The 12570-nt window shown below is 35.6% G+C and overlaps 1 protein-coding gene across 17 annotated transcripts in view; it reads left to right on the top strand.

Annotated features, from left to right (window-relative positions):
* Positions 1–3271: 3271 nt before the first annotated feature.
* LOC131425894 (neurobeachin) overlaps positions 3272–12570 on the top strand; it is a 241630-nt gene continuing 232331 nt past the window's right edge. For 5 of the 17 annotated variants that reach the window (XM_058588159.1, XM_058588158.1, XM_058588161.1 and 2 more), the window contains exon 1: positions 3274–4331. In XM_058588159.1, coding sequence (XP_058444142.1) covers positions 4173–4331 — 159 coding nt within the window. In that variant the 5' untranslated portion in view covers positions 3274–4172. Of the gene's footprint in view, positions 4332–12570 lie in introns of all 17 variants that reach the window. The other 12 variants (XM_058588152.1, XM_058588154.1, XM_058588150.1 and 9 more) reach the window with 5 other exon arrangements.

The following is a 12570-nucleotide window of genomic DNA, read 5'->3' as shown; positions in this document are numbered from 1 at the left end:
GGCTGAGTTTATTGTTGAAATGAACTAACTATTTATTACATGTCAACCAAAGTTGAGTTAATGTTATCAGCCATGTCCTTGTTGATTCAATCCAGCTATATCTTCAAAACAAGAAAAAAAAATTGGATCTATTTATCTATGATCTTATTTGTGTTAAGATACAACTAACTTTACTATTTAAACGAACCGTCATAGTTTTATTTCTTGTGAACCAGAGCATTTTTCCCGCACGAATAAACCAGGAAATTTCCTTGTAAGTTAGTTTGAAAGAAATCATTTTATTCTTGAAAACGAACAAAAATGTATGATTTCAGCAAACATAAGCGTTAGTTGAAATAGTTATATTTAAGGTAATTTATTTCAACTTGAAAGTTTGTTAATTTTAAAGTGCAACAATTCTGAACTTTATCGAAAGTTCGTTCATTCATTACAAATTTTTCAAATTGAATTCACTGTGAAACTGTTTGTCAAGAAATTGACAGGAACGCACAAGGAAAATATTTGTTATTTTTATCAAAATGTCGTTTGAAACAAACTAACCCACTGAGTAAAACTGATTATCATAATTTGTAGTTTCAAGCAGCAATGTTTTCTATATCAAACCAGATTTTCTTTTGTCACTATTTAAACAAAAAAAATCGTTGCGAGAAACCCAAACTTGATTATATTTACAATTTTTTCTCTGCGTGTACTTGGATAGCCTTTGAAGGCAGAGTTACCAATGTTCCAGATTTATCTGGCGTTTACCAGATTTTTCTCATTTTGTCAGACCTCCAACAAACCAGATCTTTTGCCAGATTTTGAAGATTTCACCAGATTTTCAAGTTTTCTGCATAGTAAATGCCAGATTTTTCGATTTTATTTTAATAATCCCAGAAAAATGATTCAAAACAAACAAATAAGTAGACAAACAACGAAAATATTCTTCAACAGGCTTATAAGACACTGATGAAGAACGCAAATATCGTTCGAAATACCGGTATCTTGTCGTTCACTATTACGTTAGTATCAGAACGAAATAGTTTTTTAAATATGAAGTGCTAGTAATAATAATATTATTATTATTATCTCGCTAAAATTTCGTCAAAAATCATATATCTTCGTACTAAATAATTTTCAAAAACAATACTACAAATTTGTTGTATCTAGCCTATATTATCAAATTTAAAACGAATTGATTCAAGTTTAGAATATATAGTTTTAAAATAGTAGCTGTTTAATGTAACTAATCTTTACTTTAGTCAGACCCTGTCAGCTTGGAGCGAAATCAGTCTTCAGTTTAGCAACGCCATCGCACGGCATCACATTCAACCTATCATGTCAATTGTATGGGTGCACAGTGCTGCTATTTTGGCGCGCACGAATTTGACATTTCTCTCCCCATACTTCTATGTAGAAGATTCGATGCGGACTCGCCTGAGGGCGCCATGTTTGTAAAAAAGGATGTTGCCAATGATTTGTTCGGGAAATGTGCGAGCTGGATATCTTGTTAATATGATGTCTTTGCTTTAATGTAGGTGCATCGGTTCAAATTCTAGTAATCAAAATGGAGAAAGCTTGCACAATTCACACAATCGATCAAGAATCTGATTTTCGGAAGAATGATGGAAGCGTGTCAGTTTTTTTTTTGTATCCACTTATTTTTCAATTTTGGCAATGATTTTTCAAATCAATCCACTCGTTTTGATAAGAAATTGTTAAAAAGATTGGCATATTGTCGCAATACTGAAATGTAGAGGCGCTGCTTGTTTAAAGATGATACTTTCAGCAAGAGCTGTCAAATAGATAGGAAAATTTCTAATTACTCCACCTTTTCAACGATTTCTGATGAAAACGGGCAAATTCGTTTGAAAAATTATAGTAGAAGTTGAAGAAAAAGTTTTTACTCTGAGGTGGTAATGTTGATCTTAGTTCCTTGTGCCAAATCTACCGTTTATTCAGAATAGAGCATTAAACTTGGTTTAATAGCATTTTTCAAATGACTGGAAATAACAAATAAAGTATCCAAAATAAATAGTACTCGATCGCTATACATTCTAGTACTCGAGAAATCAATTTTACACTCCTTTCTGTTTAAAAAAATGTTGATCCGAAAAAAACCTAACCTTTCCCATTTTCACACATTTCTGAAGATTTTCCATGTTTAATCGTAGTTTACACTAAAAAAAGTAGTAGTAATCACTTCGAAATCGATTTTCTTCCACTACGAGTGTACTTTTATTGCTGATATCTATTTGTACTCTTGAATAAACGATAAAAATGTTGCAAATCACTACTGCCGATATGAAAATTTCCGAAAGAATCCTTCTTTTCTTTGTTCCATTTTTCATTGGCAGGTGTCGCTACAAGTAAATCAACTTTGCGACAATGTGCCCATTAAGCGCAAATTCAGCAGCTGCAAGATTCATATGGGTGGTCTATAATGTGAATGAAACTGAAACAAACGTATCCCCAGCAATCCGTTTTAGTTTTATTTATTCGACCAGTTCTAGTGTCAAATTTAAAACTGGTATACCTTGCCGTTCTATTTTTTCTATATTTGAAACACATAAAACGGTGCTGGGGCTGCCAGTTTATTTTGTTATAATTTCTAGATTTAAATTTTAAAACTGACATAAATTATGCATCTAGAACTAGAACACCCCTGAATATGCCCTAACTATTTTAGAAATTTCCTGCCGATTTCACAGCTTTTTCTGAAAGTGCCATCTCTACACGAGCACGCCTCTGCATTTAATTTCAACGTCACGGTTCCAATAGGAATTTCAGACGGTTTGTGGTGAAAAATGTTACTTGATTAGCAAATTGTTCATATGGAAATCTTTTTAAAAGCGTACAATGACCGTTTTAAAATAAATCGTGTTACATATTTTTACGCTTCTTAATAAAACTTTATATTCTTGAAAATTTCATTTCCATACTTTTCCATTCACTTGCCATCACTGTACTCGTTTTATCCAATTCCAGCTATCGAAACACCCCCGTTTTATACCAGTCGACCAGACTCCGCGTACTGTCATTCATAACACGAAACTCACGCACACATGCACCTCTTTTTTCCATTCATCTGCACTCTCTGCACTCCAGTCAACAATATCTACGCAACCGGGCAATCCCTCGCTGCTGTCAGCCGTGGAACAGTGACTGGACTGGTGTGCAATCATACTACCGCTCCTGCTTATTCCTGTGCTTATCAATTGCCACGCGCTACGGTGAACGGAGCGAGAGGACAACACCAAAAATCCTGTTCACTGTCAGAACTCCCCAAATGCCGAGCCGTCAGACGACTGGATAGTGGTAGGAAAAAAGCAAAAATCGATGATTTTGCTCGCGTCGATTTCGCTGGTAACCACGCACGACGGTCGTCGTCTGTCTCGTTTCGGTTCGATCCGCGGATAGAGGTGGCAAACGACGTTACGGGATTCCGTAATCGTGGATCTAGAGTTTGTAGTTTTTTTTCGGTAACTGAAGAATATTGTGCCCGTTTCGCAGTGTGATTTAGATATTGATCGTCGGATAAAGAGTTGCAGTGGTTTTCGCTGGCGAGGAAAAATTCAGCGGCTGCTGCCGCAGCGAGCCACCAGCTCGAAGTGTGTGTGTGAGTGTGAAAAAATGTGAATCATTTTCGCACTGGAGAAGATTATGTGTTCCCCGTGAAAAATCGGTATTCTCTCTGCTTATCCGTGACTGGTCCGAGTGTCCCCGTAACCTCGATCGCAACAAAAAAAAAATCCGAATCGACAAAAATTGGTCCGTTTTCTGGAGCAACGAAAAAAAAATGCTGCAGTTTGCATGGAAAAAAGAATGAGTAGGTGCTGCTCCGGAGGAAGTGAAATCAAGTGGATAGTTCCTTTCGCAGCGGAAGTTTCCCCCCTGGGGAACGGGATGGCAGTGAATATGGTTTAGGGAAGGAAAAAAATATAGAAAAGAAAAGTGCTGTGTTTGTTTGTGTTTACACGTGTGATCCATCCATACGTCATTACAGAGAGACCCCTTTCGGAGGAGTGCCTCTTCGATTCCACATTCTCCCATCCACCCCGTATCCGAACAACGGAACCGAATTAGAGGAAAACATTAGGGGGGCACTGGGGCTTCTTCTATGCCACTCCGATATTTTCTATTCGAGTGAGGAATTCTAGACGGCAGGAATCATCGAGCTGGCGGCAGTCAGAATGGCGGACCTTACGAGGCCGCCCTATTGCGACATCAAAAGACCGGAGGAAGTGGTGAAAATGACGATGACGGACAATCTCAAGTTCGCCGTCCTAATCGGGCTCATCGAGGTTGGCCAGGTGTCGAACCGGGAGGTGCTGAATACCGTTCTGCATTTGGTAAGTGTTTTGAGTTCTTGGAGGAATTTGTTGGGATGTTTCTGGACAGGGTAAGGTAAAAATTAAGAAATGATTGCGGTTGGACAGGGGACGAAACACACAACCAAAGCAGGCAAGAAGCCTAATGGGAGGCGCCTAGTTTAACTGAAAAGATTTTTACCTTTTCCGATACCTTTATTGGTGCCAATTAGAACAGAAGGCTACCTGTCGGTCGAAAGGGCCGGGATACAGGTTAACAGGGAACAGGTATCTCTCTGAAGGTAATCATATAACCCATTTATTCAGATTGATTCCTATTGGAAGTTGTCCGGGTGTTCACAGCAAAGAAAAACGGCTGCAGGTATGCAATATCTTTCTTTCTTTCTTTCAACTTGTTGGCAGTGCTTGGAAATGTTTTAATTGCTTTTTTTAAATTGCTCATTCTTATGATTGTTTTGCAATTTAGTCTCGATAAATTTTTCCTATTTGCAGGAAAACTGAGTTTTATTTCCTGGGTCGATTTTGTGTCCCTGAAATTAGGTTATTTTTTCGTGAAATGCGAAATCAAATCGAAATTCAACAAAACTTCTACCACGGCTGTCACATTTTTCCGGGTGTCTTTCGATTGTCATTTTTTTTATAGTTCTTAATAATCACTTTTCATGAAAAGTTACTATTTTATAGAAATCGGACGTCAAATTTCAATTCAAAAATCCAAAAAATGATGTATACCAGATCTCGACGTTTCATGCATTTCTAAGACATTTGGCATCAAAACAAAATTTTTTTTATATTCCGAAAATCTCAAAATTCCCAAAGTCGATATTTTATTCAAACGAATTTTTGTCGAGTTAACACCGGATCTCTCAATGTTTCGTGAATTTTTGAAGGCAATTTTTTTCTATAGATTTGCGGTTTTTCACACGGATTTGCGAATCTTTTACGTGTTTATTTTTTAGTTTTTTCCTCCGCGTAAAAAATTACCTCAGTTTACTTTCAATCCGAATTCGAGCAGTAAATATGGAAATATGACTTTTCAATCTATATAAAAATCAACAAAATGACATTCGGTTTGTCAGTACGCTCCAAAAACTCGACAAGTAGATGCCAAAAATCAATCTCGCAGGGCTTAGCTAGCGTAGCGGACGGTTTTCGGACCAGATTGACATGTAGCCAGTTGATTGTCGTAGGTAACCAACGATTTACATGGAAGCTGGGTGTCTTGTCCGAAAGTCACATAAGATGGTAGCAATGGTAGAGAACATAATGCTATAAAAATAACTGCATGCATGCAAAACTTGAATACAAGCTTGGCGAAGAGAAGCTTGAATATCGAAATCCGTTTCGCTGGTATGCAAGTAGGCTTAATTGCATACATTTGGGCTATAGATGAAATTTAGTCGGATACAAGACAAACACGAATCACTGAGTCTGGGTTCACGTGTTTGATGTTGGTTCTTAATACACTGAGGTCTTTTTTTTACGTGGAGGATACGTACCGCGTAAAAACACCGCAAAGAAACCGCGTAACCTCGGGAATCCGCATAAAAAACCGTGGAGCGTCGGAAATCCCCGTGAAAAATGCCGCGTAACAAACGCATAAAAAAGAACCGCATTTAATATATCAACCGAAGGAGACTCGTGCAATCGCGCATTCAAAAGCGTGGCGATTGATTGAGCTGTTTGATTGAAAATATCGATCATTAGAAATTTTGGTTGCCTTGTGCCACATCAATAGCTCGAACTACCCCACGGGGCGGATGCTTGTAGTTTTCAGAGTAATTTTCGAGCAGATGGTTAAACAGTTCTTAGAATAGTTTTCTAGCAGTTGTTTGTAGTAGTTTTTTGAAGCAGTTATTTAGGCAGCTTTTGGACTAGTTTTCGAAAAGTTTTTGGAGCAGTTCTCGAGCAGTTGTTAAAACAGTTCTAGAGAAGTTTTCGAAAAGCTGTTTAAACAGTTTTAAAGTAGTTTTTGAGCAGTTTTTGAAGCAGTTCTCGAAGCTTTTAGTGTAGTTTTCGAGTAGTTATTTACACAGTTTTGAGAGTAAGTTTTCAGCTGCTTCTGGAGCAGTTTTCGAGCAGTTTTTTAAACAATTCATCGAGCACTTTTCGAGCAGCTATTTGAAAAGTTTTTGTAGCAGTTTCTCAAGCAACTGTTGAAATAGTTTCTAGAATAGATGGATCGAAATCAAGCGTCAAGATATCTGGTACGACATCCGATGATTTCGTGACGTTAGATGGATTGAAGCAGGGCGATGCGCTCTCGAATCTGTTGTTCAATATAGTGCTCGAAGGTGCCATACGAAGATCCGGCTTGCAAAAAAACGGTACCATCATCAATAAGTCGCACATGCTTCTTGGTTTTGCGGACGACATTGATATTATTGGTGTGGATCGTAGAGCTGTGGAAGAGGCTTTTGTGCCCTTCAAGAAAGAAGCTGCGAGAATAGGGTTGACGATAAACTCTACCAAGACTAAGTACATGGTGGCTGGTAGAGAAAGAGGCAGCCCAAACGGTGTAGGATCCGAGATGGAGATAGATGGGGTACAATACGAGGTTGTTGACGAGTTCATATATCTTGGAACACTAGTGACATGCGATAATGATATTAGCCGCGAGGTAAAACGGCGTGTTGCAGCTGCTAATAGGGCTTTCTACGGGCTCCGTAACCAGCTGAAGTCTCGTAGCTTGCACACACGCACCAAACTTGCTCTATACAAGTCCTTGATGCTACCTGTTGTCCTATACGGGCACGAAGCATGGTCGTTGAAGGAAACAGATGTTCGAGTTTGAGAGAAAAATCCTACGCTCAATACTCGGCGGCAAAGAAAAGAATGGAGAATGGCGCAGACACATGAACCATGAGCTGTACCAAGTATACAAAGATGCAGACATTGGAAGGCTTATAAAACACGGCAGACTACAGTGGGCTGGACATGTAGCAAGAATGCCGGAAGAGAGAATGGCCTTCGTGATGTTCAGCAGAGAACCTGGGAGAGGTCGTCGACTGCGGGGTAGACCTCGCACTCGCTGGCTGTGCGCAATCGAAGAGGACAGACAGAGCGACTGGAAAACGGCGGCTCAAGATCGAGTATCCTACAATTCGTTCGGTCATGTTCCGAAGACGGGATGTGCACCATTAAAGTAAATTAAAGTAAGTAATTGTTTTCGAGCAGTTATTTAAACAGCTTTTGGATTAGTTTTGGAGCAGTTGTTAAAACAGTTTCAGAGTAGTTTTCGAGCAGTCATTTAAAAAGGTTTTAAAATAGTTTTTGGAGCAGTTTTTTAAGCAGTTTACAGTTTTAGAGGAGTTTTGAAGCAGTTTTAAACAGTTTTTAGTGTAGTTTTCGAGCAGTTATTTGAACAGTTTTTAGAGTAGCTTTTGAGCAATTTTGTAAATCGTTCATCGAGTACTTTTCGAGCAGTTGTTGGAGCCGTTATTCAAACAGCTTTCGAGCAAGTTTTCGAGCAGTTAAAACAGTTTTGTAGTAGTTTACGAGCAGTTATTTAAACAGTTTTTAGAATAGTTTCCAAGCAGTTTTAAGAGCTGATATTTAAACAGCTTTAAGAGTAGTCTTTAGAAGTGCTTTTAGAACAGTTTTCGAGCAGTTATTGAAACAGTTGGTAGAGTAGTTTACCAGCAGTTATTTAAACATTTTTAAGTAGTTATTTTCAGGCAGTTATTTTTTAAACAGTTTACGAGCAGTTTTTAGAGTAGTTGTTCAAACAGTGTAAGAGTAATTTTCGAACAGTTATTTAAACAGTTCTTAAAGTAGTTTTCGAGCAGTTTTTTTGAGCAGTTATTTGAACATTTTTAGATTAGTTTTCGAGAAGGTATTTAATCTGTTTTAGATCAGTTTTTTAGCAGTTTTTCGAGGAGTTATTCAAACAGTTTCTAGAGTAGTTTTTGAGCAGTTTTTTTAGAAGTTTTAGAATAGTTTTTGATTAGTTTCAAGAGCTGTTATTGAACCAGCTTTTATAGTAGTTTTTAGAAGAGCTTTTGGAGCAGTTTTTGAACAGTCTTCGAGCAGTTATTCAAACAGTTTTAGATCAGTTTTTTAACAGTTTTTCGAGGAGATATTCAAACAGTTTCTAGATTAGTTTTCGAGAAGTTTTTCAAGCAGTTATATTAGCAGTTTTAGAGTAGTTCACGAACAGTTTTTTTTATCAATTTTGGAATAGTTTTCGAGTAGTTTCAAGGGCTGTTATACAAACAGCTTTTAGAGTAGTTTAGATCAGTTTTTATAGCAGTTTTACAAGCAGTTATTCAAACAGTTTTTAGAGTAGATTTTGGAGCAGTTTTCGAGCAGTTATTTAGCGTTTAGTGTGGTTTTCGAGCAGTTTTTGGAAGCAGTTGTGTAAACTGTTTCAGAGTAGTTTTTAAGTGGTTATTTGAACAGTTTTTAAAGCAATTTGTGAGCAGATATTTAAACAGTTTTAAAGTAGTTCTCAAGCAGTTATTTAAACAGTGTTTAGAGTATTTTTCAAGAAGTTTTTCAAGTAGTTGTTAAAACAGTTTTAGAGTAGTTTTCGATCAGTTTTTCGGAGCAATTTTCGAGCAGTTATTTAAACAATTTTTAGATCAGTTTCTAAATAGTTATTTGAACATTTTTTAGATTATTTTTCGAGCAGCTACTTAAACAGTTTTAGATGAGTGTTTTAGTGGGTTTTTAGCAGTTTTTCGAGGAATAATTCAAACAGTTTCTAGAGTAGTTTTCGAGCAGTTTTTCACGCAGTTGTTTAAACAGATTTAGATTAGTTTTTGAACAGTTTTCGAGCAGTTATTTAAACAGTTTTAGATCAGTTTTTTTACAGTTTTTTGAAGAGTTATCCAAACAGTTTCTAGAAGTTTTTCAAACAGTTATTTTAGCAGTTTTAGAGTAGTTCACGAACAGTTTTTTGAACAATTTTGGAATAGTTTTCGAGTAGTTTCAAGGGCTGTTATATAAACAGCTTTTTGAGTAGTTTAGATCAGTTTTTATAGCAGTTTTAGAAACAGTTTTTAGAGTAGATTTTGGAGCAGTTTTTGAGCAGTTATTTAGCGTCCAGAGTATTTTTCGAGCAGTTTTTGGAAGCAGTTGTGTAAACTGTTTTAGAGTAGCTTTCAGGTGGTTATTTGAACAGTTTTTAAAGTAATTTGTGAGCAGATATTGAAGTAGTTTTAAAGCAGTTTTTTAAACAGTGTTTAGAGTATTTTTCGAGAAGTTTTTCAAGTAGTTGTTAAAACAGTTTTTAGTGTAATTTTCGAGCAGTTATTTGAACAGTTTTTAGAGTAGTTTTTGAACAATTTTTCGAGCATTTAAAACAGTTTGAGTAGTTTTCGAGCAGTTATTTAAACAGTTTTTAGAATAGTTTTCAAGTAGTTTTAAGTGCTGGTATTTGAACAGCTTTTAGAGTAGTCTTTCGAAGAGCTTTCAAAACAGTTTTCGAGCAGTTATTGAAACAGTTTGTAAAGTAGTTTACCAGCAGTTATTTACACTTTTTTAAAGTAGTTTTCAGGCAGTTATTTTTTAAATAGTTGCACAGCAGTTTACGAGCAGTTTTCAGAGTAGTTGTTCAAACAGTGTAAGATTAATTTTCGAACAGTTCTTAAAGTAGTTTTCGAGCAGTTTCTGAGCAGTTATTTGAACATTTTTAGATTAGTTTTCGAGAAGCTATTTAATCTGTTTTAGATCAGTTTTTTAGCAGTTTTTCGAGGAGTTATTCAAACAGTTTCAAGAGTAGTTTTTGAGCAGTTTTTTTTTAGAAGTTTTAGAATAGTTTTTGATTAGTTTCAAGAGCTGTTATTGAACCAGCTTTTATAGTAGTTTTTAGAAGAGCTTTTGGAGCAGTTTTTAGAGCAACTTTTGAACAGTCTTCGAGCAGTTATTCAAACAGTTTTAGATAAGTTTTTTAACAGTTTCAGGAAGAGTTATTCAAACAGTTTCTAGATTAGTTTTCGAGAAGTTTTTCAAGCAGTTATTTTAGCAGTTTTAGAGTAGTTCACGAACAGTTTTTTTTATCAATTTTGGAATAGTTTTCGAGTAGTTTCAAGGGCTTTTATACAAACAGCTTTTAGAGTAGTTTAGATCAGTTTTTTTAGCAGTTTTACAAGCAGTTATTCAACAGTTTTTAGAGTAGATTTTGGAGCAGTTTTCGAGCAGTTATTTAGCGTTTAGAGTAGTTTTCGAGCAGTTTTTGGAAGCAGTTGTGTAAACTGTTTTAGAGTAGTTTTCAAGTGGTTATTTGAACAGTTTTTAAATCAATTTGTGAGCAGATATTTAAATTTCTCAAGCTCTTAAACACTGTTCAATGTTTAGAGTGTTTTTCAAGAAGTTTTTCAAGTAGTTGTTAAAACAGTTTTAGAGTAGTTTTCGATCAGTTTTTCGGAGCAATTTTCGAGCAGTTATTTAAACAGTTTTCAGATCAGTTTCTAAGCAGTTATTTGAACATTTTTTAGATTATTTTTCGAGCAGCTACTTAAACAGTTTTAGATCAGTTTTTTAACAGTATATTGAAGAGTTATTCAAACAGTTTCTATATGTTTTTCAAGCAGTTATTTTAGCAGTTGTTTAAACAGATTTAGATTAGTTTTTGAACAGTCTTCGAGCAGTTATTTAAACAGTTTTAGATCAGTTTTTTAACAGTTTTTTGAAGAGTTATCCAAACAGTTTCTAGAAGTTTTTCAAACAGTTATTTTAGCAGTTTTAGAGTAGTTCACGAACAGTTTTTTGAGCAATTTTGAAATAGTTTTCGAGTAGTTTCAAGGGCTGTTATATAAACAGCTTTTAGAGTAGTTTAGATCAGTTTTTATAGCAGTTTTACAAACAGTTTTTAGAGTAGATTTTGGAGCAGTTTTCGAGCAGTTATTTAGCGTTTAGTGTGGTTTTCGAGCAGGTTTTGGAAGCAGTTGTCTAAACTGTTTTAGAGTAGTTTTCAGGTGGTTATTTGAACAGTTTTTAAATCAATTTGTGAGCAGATATTTAAATTTCTCATGCTCTTAAACACTGTTTAATGTTTAGAGTATTTTTCAAGACGTTTTTCAAGTAGTTGTTAAAACAGTTTTAGAGTAGTTTTCGATTAGTTTTTCGGAGCAATTTTCGAGCAGTTATTTAAACAGTTTTTTTGATCAGTTTCTAAGTAGTTATTTGAACATTTTTTAGATTATTTTTCGAGCAGCTATTTGAACAGTTTTAGATCAGTTTTTTAAAGCAGTTTTTCGAGGAATAATTCAAACAGTTTCTAGAGTAGTTTTCGAGCAGTTTTTCAAGCAGTTGTTTAAACAGTTTCAGATAAGTTTTCGAGCAGTTGTTTTTATAGTTTTAGAATAGTTTTCGAGCAGTTTTAAGAGCTGTTATTGAAACAGCTTTTAGAGTAGTTTTTAGAAAAGCGTTTACATCAGTTTTCGAGATGTTTTTTGCAGTTTTTTGAGGAGCTATTCAAAATATTCTTGGATTAGTTTTCGAGCAGATATTTCAACAATTTTACATCCATTTTTTTTAGAAAATCTACTTTGCGACGTTTTGAGATTTCCGAAATTAAAATAAAAAGAGTTTTCTGATGCAAAATGTCTTGAAAATGATAAAAAAATTTTTTTTTCAAATGAATCGACTTTGGTTTCAAATGAAATGTAGAGATCTGGTGTAATCTCAAGGAAAAAATTTTTTTTTTATTTTTGGAAAATCGACTTTGGGAGTTTGAGATTTCCGAAATCGAAAAAAAATGCTAAAAACGAAATTTTTTTCAAATAATTCAATTTTGGGATATGGAAAATTCTGATTTTTTCGGAATCGACTTATTATATTTTTTTTAATGCAAAATGAACTACGAAGTGGCAAACAGAAGTTCATTTTTAACTGCTACGCACTGATCAATCGAAGACGAAACAAAAAAAAATTTTTTTGATAAAAATTCACATTTTCCTCAAAAAGACAAAGCGTAAAACGCTGATGATTCCGGATGCACGAAATCCAATTTCGCTCGAAAAAAAAAATGGTTTTATCCGGGACATGTTTAGACGTTTTGGGTTCATTAGATCAACGTCGCGGTGCTTCTTTTATTTTTGTTTTCTTGCCTCCACACACACACACACACCCCTCCCCGGAAAGTCGAATTTCCATTGGCGGCGGCGGCGGCGGCAGAATCACGAAATTCAACGCCGGAACTCCACCAAACTGTCTCTCTTCGGCTGTTCCGAGACCGAGTGCGACTTAAATTGGATTGAATATTCAAATTTAACGCGTCAAACTCGCACAGCTGTCGATGATGACGACGACGACG

The sequence above is a fragment of the Malaya genurostris genome, chromosome 1 (assembly GCF_030247185.1).
Source record: "Malaya genurostris strain Urasoe2022 chromosome 1, Malgen_1.1, whole genome shotgun sequence".
Classification (NCBI taxonomy): Eukaryota; Metazoa; Arthropoda; class Insecta; order Diptera; family Culicidae; genus Malaya; species Malaya genurostris.
Note: the sequence above shows the minus strand (reverse complement) of the source record. Positions and strands in the feature narration are given on the sequence as shown.